Consider the following 16,658-nt stretch of genomic DNA (forward strand, 5'->3'; position numbering starts at 1 on the left):
ACACACACACACACACACACACACACACACACACACTCCAACAATATTAATTATACATAAGAGGATTGCATTATATTCCTCGAATAATTAACACATGATTACATCGCCCGTATAGGAACACACACACACATACAAAAACTTGCATACTTACAAATGAAGTAATAGAGGAAAGCAGACACATGTGTGAGCAATTTCCATTATTTTTCCGACAATCGTGATCCCGTTTAGTATCTTTCCGCAAAGTTATTACACGTGGAAAAATTGTTGGGTAATCTACTAATTCGTTGGACATATCTAAAAAGATATTTTATATTGACTAACAATCCTACGTATGCATTGTATTTTATTAAACAAGCATTAAAGGAACTCACGCAATATAACATCTTTATGATTCAGATTAGAAGAGGTTTTAAAATCTGTCGAGTATAATGTTGAATAATCTAAATATTTTTCATATTCAATCCAAAAAATATTATCGTCAGCGACAGTAAGACTTACAGGCTCTTGTAATCCAGTACGAAGTAAACGTGTGTCTAAAAATAATTTAATACTTTCATAATATTTGTACAAACATATCGTTTCATAATAGAATATTGACATAAACTTAACAATATATTCTTATACTGTATAAAATTTTAATTTATTAGTTTAATAATATATTTTAAAGTTCACATCTATGAAATAAGATTCAAAACTTAAACATTTACAAAAGTTAGAATGCAAACCTTCGGCTGACAAGATATTCAGCGACAAGATATTACCAGACATTTGGTCACTTACGAAGAGCGTTTTACTGTCTCTATCGTAGTACATTGATATTACTGGGCCATGCAAATTATCCCTGAGTAGTTTTTTTTCACCGAGTCCGTTCATTTCCATCTCATATATACAAAATCTCTCAAATGTGTGGTTAGAGGAAAGTAGATTTTTAAACGCTACGTACATCTTGCTACAATACACACATATATGTATATATATATATATACATATATATAACATTATATACATATATATATAAAACATTGCTCTTTAATCTCGTGTGAAATTTCATTCGAAGAGACTGAAAACTTAATCTGTCTTGAAAAAAGAGTGACAATACGTTCACTCTTGTTCAAGAATGGTAGATTTTCATTCTTTTTAGAGTGAAATTTATTTTTTTGAAATAAAATTCATTCCAAAGGAGTGAAATCTCAATCCCTTTTTTGGAATGTAATTCCAGAGTAGATAAAACCTCACTCCAAGGAAGAGATTGAGATTTCACTCCTTCGGAGTGAATTTCATTCCTAAAGAGTAAATCTTACTGTAAAAAGAATAAATCTCACTTTAAAATCTACCACTTAAACAAGAGTGACTGTATTTTCATTTTTTTTTCAAGACAGGCTAAATTTGCAGTCTCTTCGAGTGAAATTTCACTCTACGAGATTTAGAGAGTATATATTTTATTTTACGACTGCTTTGTTATTAAACACTAATAACTATTTTGTAAATAATAATTGTAATCAATTCAACACCATACCTTTCTTCAGGTACTAATGTAATATAGTAAGGAACATTTTCCTTAAAATAAAAGACCGTCATTGCCAGGGTTTTTACGTTGTATACATTGATAGAGCTGCTTGGTCTATTTGTCATATACAAATTATTACCAATATGATCAAATGCCATGCTAAAATAAGAAACATTGTACAATATGGTGTTTTTAAAAGTATCGCTGACTGGATCGAAGAGTACGATGGCTTTCTCAAATCGTTCCGTCACTGTACAGCATATTACTTGGCCTAAATAAGTTTTAATTGTAAGAGTTAACATTAAAGATCGATTGTTAGACTGGCGTTTGTAATATTTTTGATGAAATAGCAATTCATTTATATACCAGAGGTCGGATCAGATACTATATCCTGAGGAAGTAATACTTTCGAGGCTATTCTTGTTTTTAGCTTTCCCAACATTCCATGATAATAGTTTGTAAATTTCGTATCATGAAGAATCAGTAAATTCTTTGTCACCTCTAAAATTATAGTCTCATGTTTATTTAAGAAAATATGATAAGCATTTGTTGTTATTATTAACGTCCCAAGTTTAATAATGCAGAATATGTTGTCCTAAAGATTTAATATTTTTCCTTGGTTTTTTAACGAATTTACCTTGACAAGTATGATTGTCGGTATTTAATTTTTTATCCAAAGTACAAGCGCACGTGTATCCGTTCTCCTGATTTAGCATACACAATTCAGAACACGGATTAGAATGACATGGATTGTCAATCTGGAATTTGATTAAAAGATAATACAAATTTTTTGCAACATATTCTTCACAAAGTAAAAGTAACTTCATAATACAATTGCGTACTTTGGGCTTTATTGCCGAGTGATCGATGTGCACACTGAAATGTGAATGTTGACCAACATGTAAGATATTCCAATCCTTTCCAGTAAATTTATTGCAGGACTCTACTGATTTGGATTCCCAGTTGCTCCAGTACAATGTATTTTCAAAGACCGCCAGTGAGAATGGGTCTTCTATTATATCGTGTAGTACAAGCTGCGAATAATTAAATTATATAAATATATATCGTAGAATCTCAATATATATAATATTGTACTTTAAAATATTTTATAATAAAAAAAGAAACAAATATTAACTCTTCGATCGGTTCCGTCTAAGCGTATTGTTTCGATTATCTTTAACTTGATATCCGCCCAATATAATCGATTGGTCGGATAATCAATAGTTAGGCTTTGTGGAGCTTTTAAGTTTTCAGAGACGAATATACGGATGTTTTTGCCGTCCATTCCCGCAACTGCTATATGTGGATTAAAACTCCAATCACACCAATACATTTTCCTATAAATGTAACAGATACTTAATACATTTCTATTTAAGTTTATGTCGTTATAATTCTAGCTTCAAAAATTAAAAAAATTTAATGTTTGGTTAAATATTGAAAATAACAATTATTTTATCAGCACTTTATAAAATAATATTAATTAAATTCCATTTGTAGTAAAACAAGACTCCAGATACAATGATAAATCAATTAATAAGAATTTGCCTTTTTTCTTTCTCTTTTTTTCCTGATCATTTTATAAGATCGTTAGATTATTAAAAAATAATAAAATTTGTTATATTTACCCATGAGTTGGTAATAAAGCAAGTCCTGTTGGTTTATCAGTATTATTGATTAATATGGTGCAATATGTGCCGTCGTCTTTGCAAACTCCGATACGATTGTAACCGGTATCCGTAAAATATATATTTTGTGCGATCCAATCCACAGCTATCGCCGATATCTCTTTCAAACCTTTATATACAAGAAAGATGCAGAAAATTTTTAGAAGATACAATAGAAAATTACAATGTACAATCTTTATTTAAAAATTGATTGTTTTATAAAATAACTTACTCTCTAAATCTCGTGGAGTGAAATCTCACTCGAAGAGACTAAAAATTGAGCTAGTCTCGAAAAAATAGTGAAAATCTTGTTCAAGAGTGGCAGATTTTTACTCTTTTTAGAGTGAGATTTACTCTTTTGAAATGAGATTCGCTCCAAACAAGTGAATCTCACTTTAAAAAGAGAAAATCTACCACTCTTGAACAAATAGCCGTATTTTCACTCTTTTTTCAAGACTGGCTTAATTTTCAGTCTCTTTGAATGAGATTTTATTCCACGAGATTAGAGAGTATTCAAAGAAAAAAATACACATTTTGTCTTTTTTACACAAATTAGTATATATAATTTTAAATATTAATTTAATTGTAACTTCAAAAGTATATGGACCAGTAAGCAAAACAGATATTATTATCTATAATTTAATAAAATTGATTTTCTTCTAATAGATTATTAGAACGTTTCAAACTATACAGCGTATTTCTCATAATGTAAAAATAATTAATAATACAGGAAAATATTAAGACACAATAGTTGAAAAAGAATAAATAAATATTAATGCTATTTATAAATATTTATCAATATTAAGCTATATTTATGTTATTAATAATATTATTTATAAATATTAACTATTTTTACATTACAGGACTGATGAAAACTGAAAATTTTATTCGAAATATTCCATATCATTTCACATAAAAATTAGTAAATTTTTTATTTTTGTATGATTTTTTCGTGGACGGAAATACTGGGACTTTCTATTTATGCATATTTTAGTTCTGTAAGAAAATTTTGCAATCCATCAAATCGATTCGAAAATTTTGATTGTATTATAATTTGTGGTAATTGCCGTCACTCCAGCATCCACCATGCACGCTTACCCATCATCACGATGACTTCGTGTTTATTTTGAGGAGTACTTCTTACAATAACCTCTCTGTCTTTTTCAATATCCGACCAATATGTGTGGTCGCCGTTCATAGCAACACCGATCGCACGATTTAAGTGTTTCGCAACTATAAAGTTTATTTGCGAATCGAGATACATGCCAACAATTTCTGTTTTTGCAGAAAAGACTATCGTAGCCTCGCCAGCTGAATTTCAAAGAAAGATTCGTATTTTTATAAAGTCTAATGTCAATCAATATGCCATTACACATATTCGCAAATTATTATGATTTACCAATCGCTTTGCAAGTTTTTTTGTCCCGCTGCAAGAAATAATCTGTTTGACACCTGCAACTATACGATCCTGGAGTATTCACACATTCTTGATCGCACACACCATAAATCTGACACTCGTCGATATCTGCGAAACAGAAATTTGTTAGATAAATGGGACATGATTTACACGTCGTTATTGCTTTTATTTATTGCAATTTTACCTATACAAGTACGGTTATCATTTTGTAATTTATAACCCGGTTTACAGATACATATACTTTCTTTAGGAGTTTGTTTGCATTCATGATCACATTTTACCGAGCTGGGACAACCAGATGTACCTAAATAAAAATAAAAATTAAATATAATTTAACAATATAACAAATCACGCAAAGATTACATCACGAAAGGTTTAAACGCATTAAAATAAAGGTCAATATAATTAAAATTTGTTGTAAAAAAAGTTAATGCAACAATTAAAATATATTGAAATATGTATAACGTAGTACTCACAACCGGCTTCATCTGATTTATCACCACAGTCATCCTTTCCATTGCATACTAATTTAAGAGGTATGCATAATTGATTTTTACAAAAATATTGGGAATTTTCTATTTTACAATTACTCGCGGATGATGTTCTATTTGCGTCTGAAAAATTGCAAAATAATGTAAAAGAAAGTCTTTTGTTATTATGTGATAAGATATAATTTTTATTATCCTATTGTTACTAGTAAACAATCTATATTTATAAAAAATTACTGCAATTCCACTCGTCGCTGCCGTCGGGACAATCCTTGGTACCGTCGCAAACCCAATCGTGAAATACGCAATGTTCGTCAGCACACTGGAATCTGCCACTGCAATTTAACTGTGACAACAAAAACAAAATTGAGCATTACTACTCAAGAAAAATAATGCAAATAAAAAAAGAAATGAGGATAATTATTAATGACACGTGTAAAATTTTGCGCCAATTTACTTACGTGTTTCACGCAATCGTCGTACTCATCACTTCCATCCGGGCAATCCTGTATTGCGTCGCAAAACTTTGCTACCGGTATGCAGTAATTACTTTTGCATTTATATTCATGTTCGGAGCATTTGATGGAAAACTAATTGTAAGATAACAGAAAAAAGTTATATTGTTTAATATTGCGCACACTCGTATGTTGTACGTTCTAACGTAACATTAGACAGTTAAGAAATAAGCCATTATCTTTTCGATTAAACTTTATTCAAGCATTATTGGTATAACTTAAGAGAATGCTATACTACAAACGGAGCTATACCTCTTATAGAACTGAACTATATAAGGATTTAAAGATGAAGCATTATTTAAAAAAATTTTTCTAAAGGACTAAAAAAATTTTCTTTTTAAGAAAACTATTCATCGATAAAATCAAATAATTAGCAAAAATGAAATTTTAAAAAAAGTAAACTATTATTATTTTTAGAAAGAAAAGTATGCCGACTAAACATACTGATTATAAACCATATTAAGAATCTTTATTTTAGACAACATATGTGAAAAACACAATCAATACTAGAAATTTAAAATGCCTATTACGGTCGGAGCTGGGTTTTTATTGCTTTAAATAATTCAATCTTGAACTACTAATATACACTATATATGTACTTGCATATATACCATATTATAGTCTTTTCGAACTGCGCGTCGAATTGTTTTTTTCTGGACTTATAAACGCGATTAAAACTACTTTAGTAATCGCGAAATAAATTGACAAGCAATTTTAATAATTTGATGCTACCATCAAACATCATATTATAAAGATGTTGAAACTGTTAATAAATTTTTAATTGCGTTTATAAGTCCGGAAAAACAATTCGAAAAAGGTTTCCAAATGTGTAATGTGTGATTTAATTGTAATAAGAAAAGCTCTATGTATATGATCTATCTTAAAAATCTATATCGCAGATTTAAAATTGATAAAATTAAAAAAATCTTACTTTCAACAAATAACATGAATTGTATACTCACGTTGTTATAGTCGTCGCAGTCTTCTTCATCCGAGCCATCTGTACAGTCATCAGTTCCATCACATCTATAGGAGAGTAATATACATTGCCCATTGTTGCATATGAATGAATTCTTACCGTGCAGATTTTGACATTTTTGTGTTTTAAAATTGGAGTCCAATCCTTATAACACAATTTTCATCTTTCAGTATTTCGGAATACAAATAAAGAAGTAATGTAATTTTAGATTGATTTATATTTTGACGCGTTAGTGTAATGCACAACTTCGAACAAAAGGTAGATATGTATAAAAAACGTTAATTAAGAATAAATCTAATTAAGAAAAATTAAGAATAAGAATAAAATTTTTGTCTTGTCAGAATATCTTACCATTAAACGAACAAGGATATAAAAAGCTGTATATAAATAATAGTATTACAAAACAACGCATAACCTGTAAACAAAAACAAATAAAAATTTAATTGTAATAAGACAAATTAGAATTTACTAATTATTGCTCTTTCAATTATTATTTCATAAAGTTATATGCATTAATAAGCTCTACACTTTTAGTCGCTTTACTATCGAAAAGATTACTTTTCTCGTGATATGGTAAGGCTAATTCTACAATGTGCTTTTTGTTTCTTGTTTCTTGCTGTTTGTCTCTTACCTTCTTAATTAAAAAGGCAAGAGACAAACAGCAAGAAACAGAAAACAAAAAGCACATTGTAGAATTAATCTAACATAAGTAAATGAATGAATTTAAAAAATGAATTTAATGTTCACGATGTAATAATAAACGTATCATAATTCGTTTCAGGAAATTAGATAAAATTTATATAGAGAATAAAATTTGAACATATTCCAAATTCTGTTTTCAGAAATTTTATGTTAAATTTTGCTTTTGAAAATTAATAAATTTTATAAATAGTACTACAAAAATTTCTTTAGAAACTTAAAAAGAATTTAATTAGAAATTAACGTACAGCATCGTATCTTGTAATATAAAATATTGTATACGTTCATCCGTTTCACGCACACATCGCGTACAAATAAATATAATATAATGCGAAACCTAATTTTTAGATAGGTTAAATGTATATTTTCTTTAAATATATTAGTATTCAAATGCATTACTAAACCTTTCGAAATAAAAATTGAAATTAAGCTGAGTAAAAAATAAGCTAACTCACCAAAAAATGGATACACAGATAAAATGAATGAAACTTTAATAAATACCATATTTAAAAATGTTAAATTTTATAAATATATTAAAACTCTTGAAATTAGTATTAAGAACTAAATATTTAAATATTTAAATGTAATATATTACTTATTTAATAAATTTATTATATTACGTTTCTTAAATATTAAAATATAATATTTTGTTGGAACGAATATATTTTAAATATTATATAAAATGTAAATAATTTGATCAAAAATAATTACGTTTAATTATAAATATATTTAACTTCATTAAAATAATGTTTGGAAAATCGGATGTACACAAATTTTATAAAAAAATAAAAAAAAGTACTCACCACAGTAAATGAAAGTTTTTATAAGTATATATAAAGGCTCAGATATATTATTGTAGCTTAAAGGGAGAAAACACGTGTCTTGAACCGGTCGCGACGCTGTTTGAAATGATTCTGAGACGTTAAATCCGAATATATTCGTTTATACTTACTTCCTTGTTTCCACACAGCAATTATTAAGACACTCTAAGGTCGATGTTGACAACACAGAGGCTGACAATACAACCATTTGATGCTACAATATTCTTGAATTGGATAATTAGTAACTGTTACTTCTGATTGGTCGATCAAATGCTTCGAACATTTGTAGTGTTACGGTAAATTGCATTCAAAAGTTATACTTTCATAAATCACATATAAATAGACACCTGTCATGATAAAATATAGGAAAGAATTATCGAATGCATATTACTTAAGATATTTTTTTTACATAGATATTTTCTATTTATTTTCTATTATATTTATTATATTGTTACAGATTTGTAATAAAAAATAACGAAAAATTAGGCTAATATATTTAATATTTTTACAAATTTATTCAAAGAAATTGAAGACTAATTTATGCTGAATCCCCCCTAAAGATAATTTTTTTAAATGCGTGAAAAAAAATGAAAAGTATAATACAAAACATACATTTTTACAGATTTATTAGCGTAAATTGTAACACTGAAATATATTGAAATACTATAAATTATAAGAAAAATATTTTATTAATGAAAATATTTGAAAAGAAATGAAAATTAATAAAAATATTTGGAAAGAAACATTTTTTTTCTTTTCACATATTTATTAATGAAAATTACCGAATAGAAAGAAGCAGTAAGGATTAAAATGTTGGAATTAATAAATTAAAAATAAATTAAAAATAACACTGCTAAAAAAAATAAGAAAATCAGTTCACACTGTAATAAAAAAGCGTTGAATTCATAAAAATTTCTTTCTAGGACTGCCTTGTTTTTCGTGAAATTTAGTCCAAACCCTCTATACATATAACTAGATTTATAAAACCGAAGTCCAAATACATCATTTATACTTGTACATGATTTTTGTATACATATATTTGATAGAAGACACGATTGTATTTCTGTACAAACTAAACTAATGAATGTAATAATATTTTATGAAATATTTCAATCTTGCAAAATAATAAATTCGTTTATTCCAAAGATTACGTATTTAAATGTCCAGTGGATGTATATAGGACATAATGAGGTACATTAGATAGTCCACAAGACACATCCTATAAATAATCTCTAAATTATAACGCAAGTAGTCTCCACGATATGAATAACTCATTAAATAAATTGCGTTCATTGATTTTTATTTTAAAATTTACTGAATTCTTTATAATCTCAATATTTTATATTAAATTGTAATAAAATCTTAATGAAATATTAATGCTGAAAATGGATTAATTGATACAGATTTCAATATGCAATTTAATAATATTTCGTTATTATTTATTGCAACTTCAGTAAAAAATTTCTATCAAGGATAAGATTAATGAAAGAAATCATTAACTAATACCTAAAATTAATTATCAGTCTTACCTTGTGATGATACAATTTACGAAATTTGTTAAATTTTGTTAAAATATCGATTTAATCTTTATTATAATTGCAAATATATATGTATATATATATATTGAATGTAAAATATGCTACGCAATAAACCATCTTTTATAAGAATATAAAAATTTTAAATAAGATTGTGTAATTATATTATATATGTATAGGTATATACCTATATGTATAATCAGTTATATATATTACATTATATTAATAAAAAATTAACGTCAGTTGTATCTACATTTTTTAAAGTATTGTTAGCACATACAAAATAAAAGATATAACCTGTTAAATTTTTTGTTTATAACTAATCTCATTTGTTTCATATTTTTGTCATTAAATGTTACTTATATTACATTAAATAATAACATAAAATATTAATGAGGTACAAAATTTAGATGATGATCGCAGTACGCATTCAGCACACAACTCGATCAATCTTCCTTAATATCAATTTTATCAGCCCTTTTATTATCGAAATTTTCAGTCAAATGTATGAAAATTTTACAGGAATATATATCTAATAGATTGGAACAAAAATTTCGAAATACATGAAACTCAATGTATAGAATGATAAAAATTTCTATTTATTGAATTGACAAACATGAAGAAACGATATAATATTGTTGTATAGAGATAAGTGATGTTGGTCTCATCATTTTACAATAATTATTTTAAACGAGATAGAATAATACTAATTTATTAATCTTAACAGATATAATATGTACGCATATCTAAAATACGCATATAAAAAACACGCGAGTGTCTGAGAAAATCGTACAGATGTAAAAAAAAATTTCGAATATAAAAAAAATTGATAATTCATAAATTATCCTAGTGATCATAATTTTTTGTCGAGTGGTTTCGAAACTACGCTACTGCTTGAAAAAAACAAAAGCTGATCGAATGTACGGCAGTCGCCAGTCGGGCAGTGCCATTTTGCTGTGTCTTGCTGCTGCAGTGGAAGCTCAAGTTCTCCGTACTCCTTGCGAAGCGTACTCCTTATAGTAGAAAATTACAGAATTTATCCCAAGGAATATGCCGCGTTGTTTGCTAAGGTCAATGGCACGATATAACAAGACAGACAATTCTAACGAAGGTATATCCTTTTACGAAAGCATTTCTACTTTTACGAAGGTATATTTTCTTACACCATTGTAAGATCATTTAGGCACGATGTTTTAACAATTGTTCGCCATGTTTCTCTAAGAGCATTGTTGAAATTACGAATTGCTCGGAATCGGGATCGTTACTTCAACCTTGACTGTCATCACAATAATAAACAGTCCGTAGATATCATGCTTCGCGTGTCTTATCTTCACGTGATCTACTCGAATTCAGATATGATCGGGTAGAAATTACTTTCCTGGCGGAAAAATTTTTACGAAAAACTGCATAGATCGAGACATCTTAAAAATTCTCATTCATAAACATTCGTAGTGGGATGTAGAGTTTGTTTAAAAAATCAAGAAATACTCCGAACACAATGCCACTCTTCGCCCACTGCGAATATCTACGCAAAATTAAGAATTTCTAAGATCTTGTTTCACAATGTATGTATTTTCTGTACTTTTTTCGTAAAAATTTTTTTCCGTCAGGTTGTTGAGAAATAAATATTGAAAATTCTTTTTCACGAGTATATAAATAAACGTTGTAGCGATGTAATAAAACGAATACACGAAAAAATTTCTACAATTTTCTTATCTTATCTAACCAATTGTATCTTTGTTTATCTCGCTGGTTGGGGAAAAGAAAAATAATTTTTTTCGTCAAACACAAAAACAATGCACTTCAAAATTTCGAGATTAATTACTGATGACTGTAATAAATAAATTTTAATTTTATGTAGAACAAATTTCTATCAAAGCTTATTCCAATTTATTCACTTATTGCAGCATTACTTTCTACTGCTCGAAATAATAATAAATCTCTTTTAGAAACGCTTTAAATCTCAATTATTCCGGTAGCAAATATCGTGCTTGCTTCAAATGAAGGAAAATCAATTTTTGTAGAGCCTGACTTCCCGTGGCTACCGCCATCCACGAATCTCAAGCGAAAGAATCATACGAAAGACACGACGTCCAAGACGAGCAATATCTGGACCTGTTCTGGACTCCCCATTGTAACCCGTTACAGCTTCCACAAGACCAACGGTGCGCCATTTGACGCAGAATTGAATTTAGATGGACAAAATTTTGAGAGTGTACACCATGATGCATCGATCGACGGGCACATAAAGAATAACAATGGGAAAGTACCGACGATATTGCTCGATGGTGTGTCACGATTTTCCTCCAAGGCGGAGGGATCGGCATGTCCGGCGACGCAGACGACAAATGCAGAAAAAATCACTGGCACGATAAATCCAAACATGATCAACGGCTGCGAAACACAGGACCCCCCGCAGACTTCGTATGTACTGCCGAAACAAAAGCACGAGTCGACGAACGCAGCTGAGGGTAAAACGACATCCACTCGGGAAGGCTGGAAGAAAAATAAAACGATGCACTACTGTCCATATTGTCACAAGAGCTTTGACCGGCCGTGGGTGCTGAAGGGCCATTTGCGTTTACATACAGGCGAGCGGCCCTTCGAATGTCCAGTTTGCCACAAGTCCTTCGCCGATCGGTATGTACAGCAAGATTCCTGTCTACACTTAAGACTTTGACGTAGGAACGTGCTTCCGAATTTTATTCCATTGACGAGAAATCTAGATAAATTAAGAATTGCTTTTGTTTTGAAGAAGCAAAAGTTTTGGTTAAATGTTAAAAAGCTGAACTAAACCAAAGACCTGTGATAGTTCTACAATGTGCTTTTTGTTTCCTGTTTCTTGCTGTTTGTCTCTTGCCTTTTTGATCAGTCCGGATCTACAATAGAGTTTTAAGCCTTAAGCCATAAGAAATGGGCGAATCACAATCGCTTATTCTTCTCGGATTCGACTGTAATTGATCAATTTCTTACGGCTTAAGGCTTAAAACACCTATTGTAGATCCGAGGTCAAGGAGGCAAGAGACAAACAGCAAGAAACAAGAAACAAAAAGCACATTGTAGAACAACCATGAAAATCTCTCCAGGATGAGAAAATGATAATCCTAATGCACATTTTATTCTATCACCTCTTGTTCTCTGTTTAATTGTCACTGTTTGGAATGTTAATTAGTATCAAGAACTGTCGTTATGTGATTAATTAATCTTCGTGGGGTTATTACAGCTCGAATCTTCGCGCACATCAGAGGACGCGTAATCATCATCAGTGGCAGTGGCGCTGTGGTGTCTGCTTTAAGGCTTTCTCGCAAAGGCGCTACCTGGAACGCCACTGTCCTGAAGCCTGTCGCAAGTATCGTATGTCCCAGAAGAAGGAGATCGTTTGTCCATGAATGTATGTTGGAAAGGACGCGACCAACAATACCGGCGGTTGTTAAAGGCTATGGTCCATTTATGCTCGTTTTCATCAATGATTAATTTTAATCTTTATTCAACTTACTCTTCATTTTTTTCTAATTCTTAGAGAACTAGAAGAAGATGAAAGATTTAGTTGAATATATCAAGATAAAATTTAATTTACATTGAAATAGGCATTAGTGTTACAAATGTTTGAAGCACTTGATTAACCAATTATCAGAAGAAATAATTTTTTACTAAAGTAGTTCTTTAGTTAATCAAGTTTCCATAGAAATGTCTAATTTTTTTATTTAATGAAGTCGAAATTGACGTGTGCAAAATTCTACGGTAGGTTAACAATGAAATAAAAGAGAAAACAAATGTTGAAAATGTAACTTTTCATATAACTTAGTGACAGATAAGGCTCGTAGACACTTCTTTGACTAACTGCATACAAATCTTACCATAGACTTTTCTAAAAAAAAAAAAAAAAAACAAGATTATAATAGTTTAAAAAATTATGATTTTAATGGTTACAAAAAAGTAATAGATCAACAGACATTCTAGAAAGATATTTACGTGCATAAACTTGCATATAAATTTAATCTCGAAAAGTAAATACAATCTCATCTTGTTTTCGTTCGATGAAGATGCAGCTCTTAATTTACTATCGTACCATATGTTCCATACTGTTTTATTAAGATATATATATGTATGTAATTTTAATATATTATCCAAATTATGCAGATATTTGTTTTGAGTGGGCCCTGGCGAGGCATCCCAAATTTTCAGCACTCTTTAATAAAGAACCACCTTAAATAATCAAAGAATATTTCAAAATATTTGTAATTGAGACTAATAAAAGGAAGGATGCTTCGAAACATTTGTAGCATCAAGTAGATCATAGCCAAAGTTTCAACAATATGTGTTGCGTACCAATGTAAAACTCATATATTACGTTATAATGTATATGCCATTTTTGACGCAAGCAATATGCGTTATATAATTAAACTTTATGCCATGCTTTACATTCCTCAATAAAATTTCGATTTTTTTTTTATTTCGCTTTTAACAGATAATTTCATGCGCTAATTATTTTATTAACATGATAATTCAGATTCAAATTGACTAGTGATACACAAAAAATTTGCACTAGAGCTATAATAATTGCATAAAATTATATTTTAATTTATGCGACATTTAATGCGGCTTGAATCGTTTCTGGGAAAATGTTAATGTTCGATTTGATATTTAGGATGTCAAATAGCTATTTCATTGGTAAAATCTTTAGATTACGTGAAATTAGATTTAAAATAATCTTACATTTAAATTGTCTTTCTCTAATTTTAAATCTTATTTAAATTTTATATACATTAAATATAAAATTTAATTATTAGTTTGATAAATATAAGTATTAAGATTATATTTTAAATCTAATTTTTTAGGTATAATATTATAAGATTTGATTAATAAAATAATCATATATTATATATCATATATCTTTTTAAATATAAGATCTTAATTATATAAAAAATACAGTCTCGAGATTTGCTTTACTGGATGAAATCTTAACCCTCCGGCAATGTTTGAATTTAAAAAGTTTTTCGAATGGCTATCTCGTCGGAGTTCAGGGTATCAATAATGAAACTTTTTTCCTAGGATGAAAAATGAAAAGTGAAAAATTTCTCTATTAACTTCAATGATTAAAATTTTCACTTTTCACTTTCCATCCTAGGGATAAAGTTTCATGATTGATACCCAGCTGTTGTGGGCTGCGTAAACATGCAAGGATAAAACGACGCAATAGCGTTGACAGTGCAACTTAAGATGTTATTAAGCAGTGCGAAAGCACCCATAAGTCCGGATCTACAATGGGTGTTTTAAGTTTTAAGCCGTAAGAAATTGACCAGTTAAGTCGAATGCGAGGAGAATAATTGATTGTGATTCGCTCATTTCTTATGGCTTAAGACTGAAAATCCTATTGTAAATCCGGACTAAACCAGTCATACGGAATGAGTGTTCCGTCGATAACTCTATTGTCTGTTTTGCCGATTAAATGTAATAATTTATACGTATAACAATGGCCTAGTTTACATCGAGCACTTGATACGCATATTAACTAGTAACTTTCTATTAAATTGTCTTAATTTCAGCAATGTATTTAAAGAATAATGTATATTAAATTGGTACAGTATGCATTAAATTTAATTAAATACACATATCATGTATGTACATATATGTTTACACATATCGCTGAAATTAAGATAATTCAATAGAAAGTTACTATGATACCGTATTATACAAGTGCACGATGTAAATTAGAGAGGCCAATTATTTTTTTCTTTTACAGAGTCGAAAATCTTTTTCCAAGATTAAAGTCTACACTGCACTAAATGTGTGAGGTGGAATTATACCAAGACGAAAAAAATTGTTTAAATTTAGATCTTTACCGTTTCTTAATCCAATATGGTATCAAAGTTGTCAATACCGTAATAACATTTATTTGATATAAAAATTTTTTAATCTATTTACGAAATTGTGATTTACAGACTATAAGTAATTTACATGAACGCAAACAATGTGAAGTTCTTAGAATTAGACTTACGTCTGTTTATACTAATGTAGTTTAATTTTAATTTCAATTCGACTATGTAACTCTTCATCTTTTTCTAATTCTAAAAATTATAAAAAAATGAAGAGTAATTATAGTTGAACCGAGATTAAAGTTAATCTACATTGATAAAAACGGGAATCAGAATTTAATTAAACCGCTGTTATTTTGTGGAAATTATGTACTTATATGTGCGTGTGAGATATTGCTATAGTATATAAAAATACGTCGCATGTTATTGGTAAAACAGCGATCTCATCGGAGTTCGAATTTTACTTTAGAATCCTCTTAAGTAGTCACCACAGCCATATTGAATCGTGACGTCAGGAGCAAGAAATGACACATTAATTTTTGTTACGTGCCATTTGTAAATGAAAACAATTTGGATAAAACAAAATAATGAGATCGCTTTAAAACATTTGTAAAAATAAACGGAAATCATTATGATTATCTCCTCTGACAGTCAGTAAATAATCGTTAAAAAAAAGTGATAAAAGACATGTGTAAGTTAAAATAGATTACGCATGCGCGTTGAATAAAAGCATTTCATGTGCCTTTTATGACTTTATGGCCGGTATTCATAGGCCGGTATTCATAGTCGGTTCTTATTTTAAGATCGTCTTAAGTAATGTCTTAAGTCGCTAATGCGGCCTTCTGATTGGTTCATGACATCTTAAGACTGTACTTAAGACGGTCTTGAATATAAGATCTGACTATGGCCGGTATTCATAGGCCGGTATTCATAGTCGGTTCTTATTTCAAAACCGTCTTATAGCGTTTTCGATTGGGAAAAAGTTAGTGCGCACTCAGTTCACACCAACTCTGGACGAGTTCCATGGGTTGCACTGAATAGTGCAAGTTCAAAAGAACACGCCAAGATTTTCAGTGTTAAAGTTGAAGTACCATTTCGAGTTGTAAGATTGTAAGGACTTGACTAGACGGTAGGAAGAACGCAGAAAAATAACTTCGACATCTCATGTTCATAACTTTAAGTAATGATTTTTTACTATATGTAATTAAATAATATAT

The 16,658-nt window shown here is 29.3% G+C and overlaps 2 protein-coding genes across 2 annotated transcripts in view; one reads left to right on the forward strand and one right to left on the reverse strand.

The window, feature by feature from the left end:
- The window catches only part of yl (Putative vitellogenin receptor yl), a 13,599-nt gene extending 6,617 nt beyond the window's left edge, over window positions 1–6,982 (reverse strand). The window contains exons 1-17 of the mRNA XM_018503574.1: window positions 6,922–6,982; window positions 6,554–6,714; window positions 5,538–5,666; window positions 5,314–5,422; window positions 5,065–5,202; window positions 4,773–4,892; window positions 4,571–4,696; window positions 4,270–4,482; window positions 3,133–3,301; window positions 2,643–2,844; window positions 2,350–2,541; window positions 2,145–2,265; window positions 1,874–2,008; window positions 1,517–1,778; window positions 726–949; window positions 372–533; window positions 152–294 (exon numbers count right to left, since the gene is read on the reverse strand). Of these exons, the coding sequence (XP_018359076.1) occupies window positions 152–294; window positions 372–533; window positions 726–949; window positions 1,517–1,778; window positions 1,874–2,008; window positions 2,145–2,265; window positions 2,350–2,541; window positions 2,643–2,844; window positions 3,133–3,301; window positions 4,270–4,482; window positions 4,571–4,696; window positions 4,773–4,892; window positions 5,065–5,202; window positions 5,314–5,422; window positions 5,538–5,666; window positions 6,554–6,714; window positions 6,922–6,982 (2,667 nt within the window). The remainder of the gene's footprint in view (window positions 1–151; window positions 295–371; window positions 534–725; window positions 950–1,516; window positions 1,779–1,873; window positions 2,009–2,144; window positions 2,266–2,349; window positions 2,542–2,642; window positions 2,845–3,132; window positions 3,302–4,269; window positions 4,483–4,570; window positions 4,697–4,772; window positions 4,893–5,064; window positions 5,203–5,313; window positions 5,423–5,537; window positions 5,667–6,553; window positions 6,715–6,921) is intronic.
- Window positions 6,983–10,574: 3,592 nt separating this feature from the next.
- LOC108758744 (protein snail) lies at window positions 10,575–13,090 on the forward strand. The gene is made up of 3 exons (XM_018503829.1): window positions 10,575–10,736; window positions 11,650–12,265; window positions 12,849–13,090. Exons 1-3 carry the CDS (start codon window positions 10,676–10,678, stop codon window positions 13,012–13,014), a joined length of 843 nt encoding a protein of 280 aa, XP_018359331.1. The 5' UTR covers window positions 10,575–10,675; the 3' UTR covers window positions 13,015–13,090.
- Window positions 13,091–16,658: the final 3,568 nt, after the last annotated feature.

This window comes from Trachymyrmex cornetzi, unplaced genomic scaffold, assembly GCF_001594075.2.
Source record: "Trachymyrmex cornetzi isolate Tcor2-1 unplaced genomic scaffold, Tcor1.1 scaffold16, whole genome shotgun sequence".
In the NCBI taxonomy this organism is placed as follows: Eukaryota; Metazoa; Arthropoda; class Insecta; order Hymenoptera; family Formicidae; genus Trachymyrmex; species Trachymyrmex cornetzi.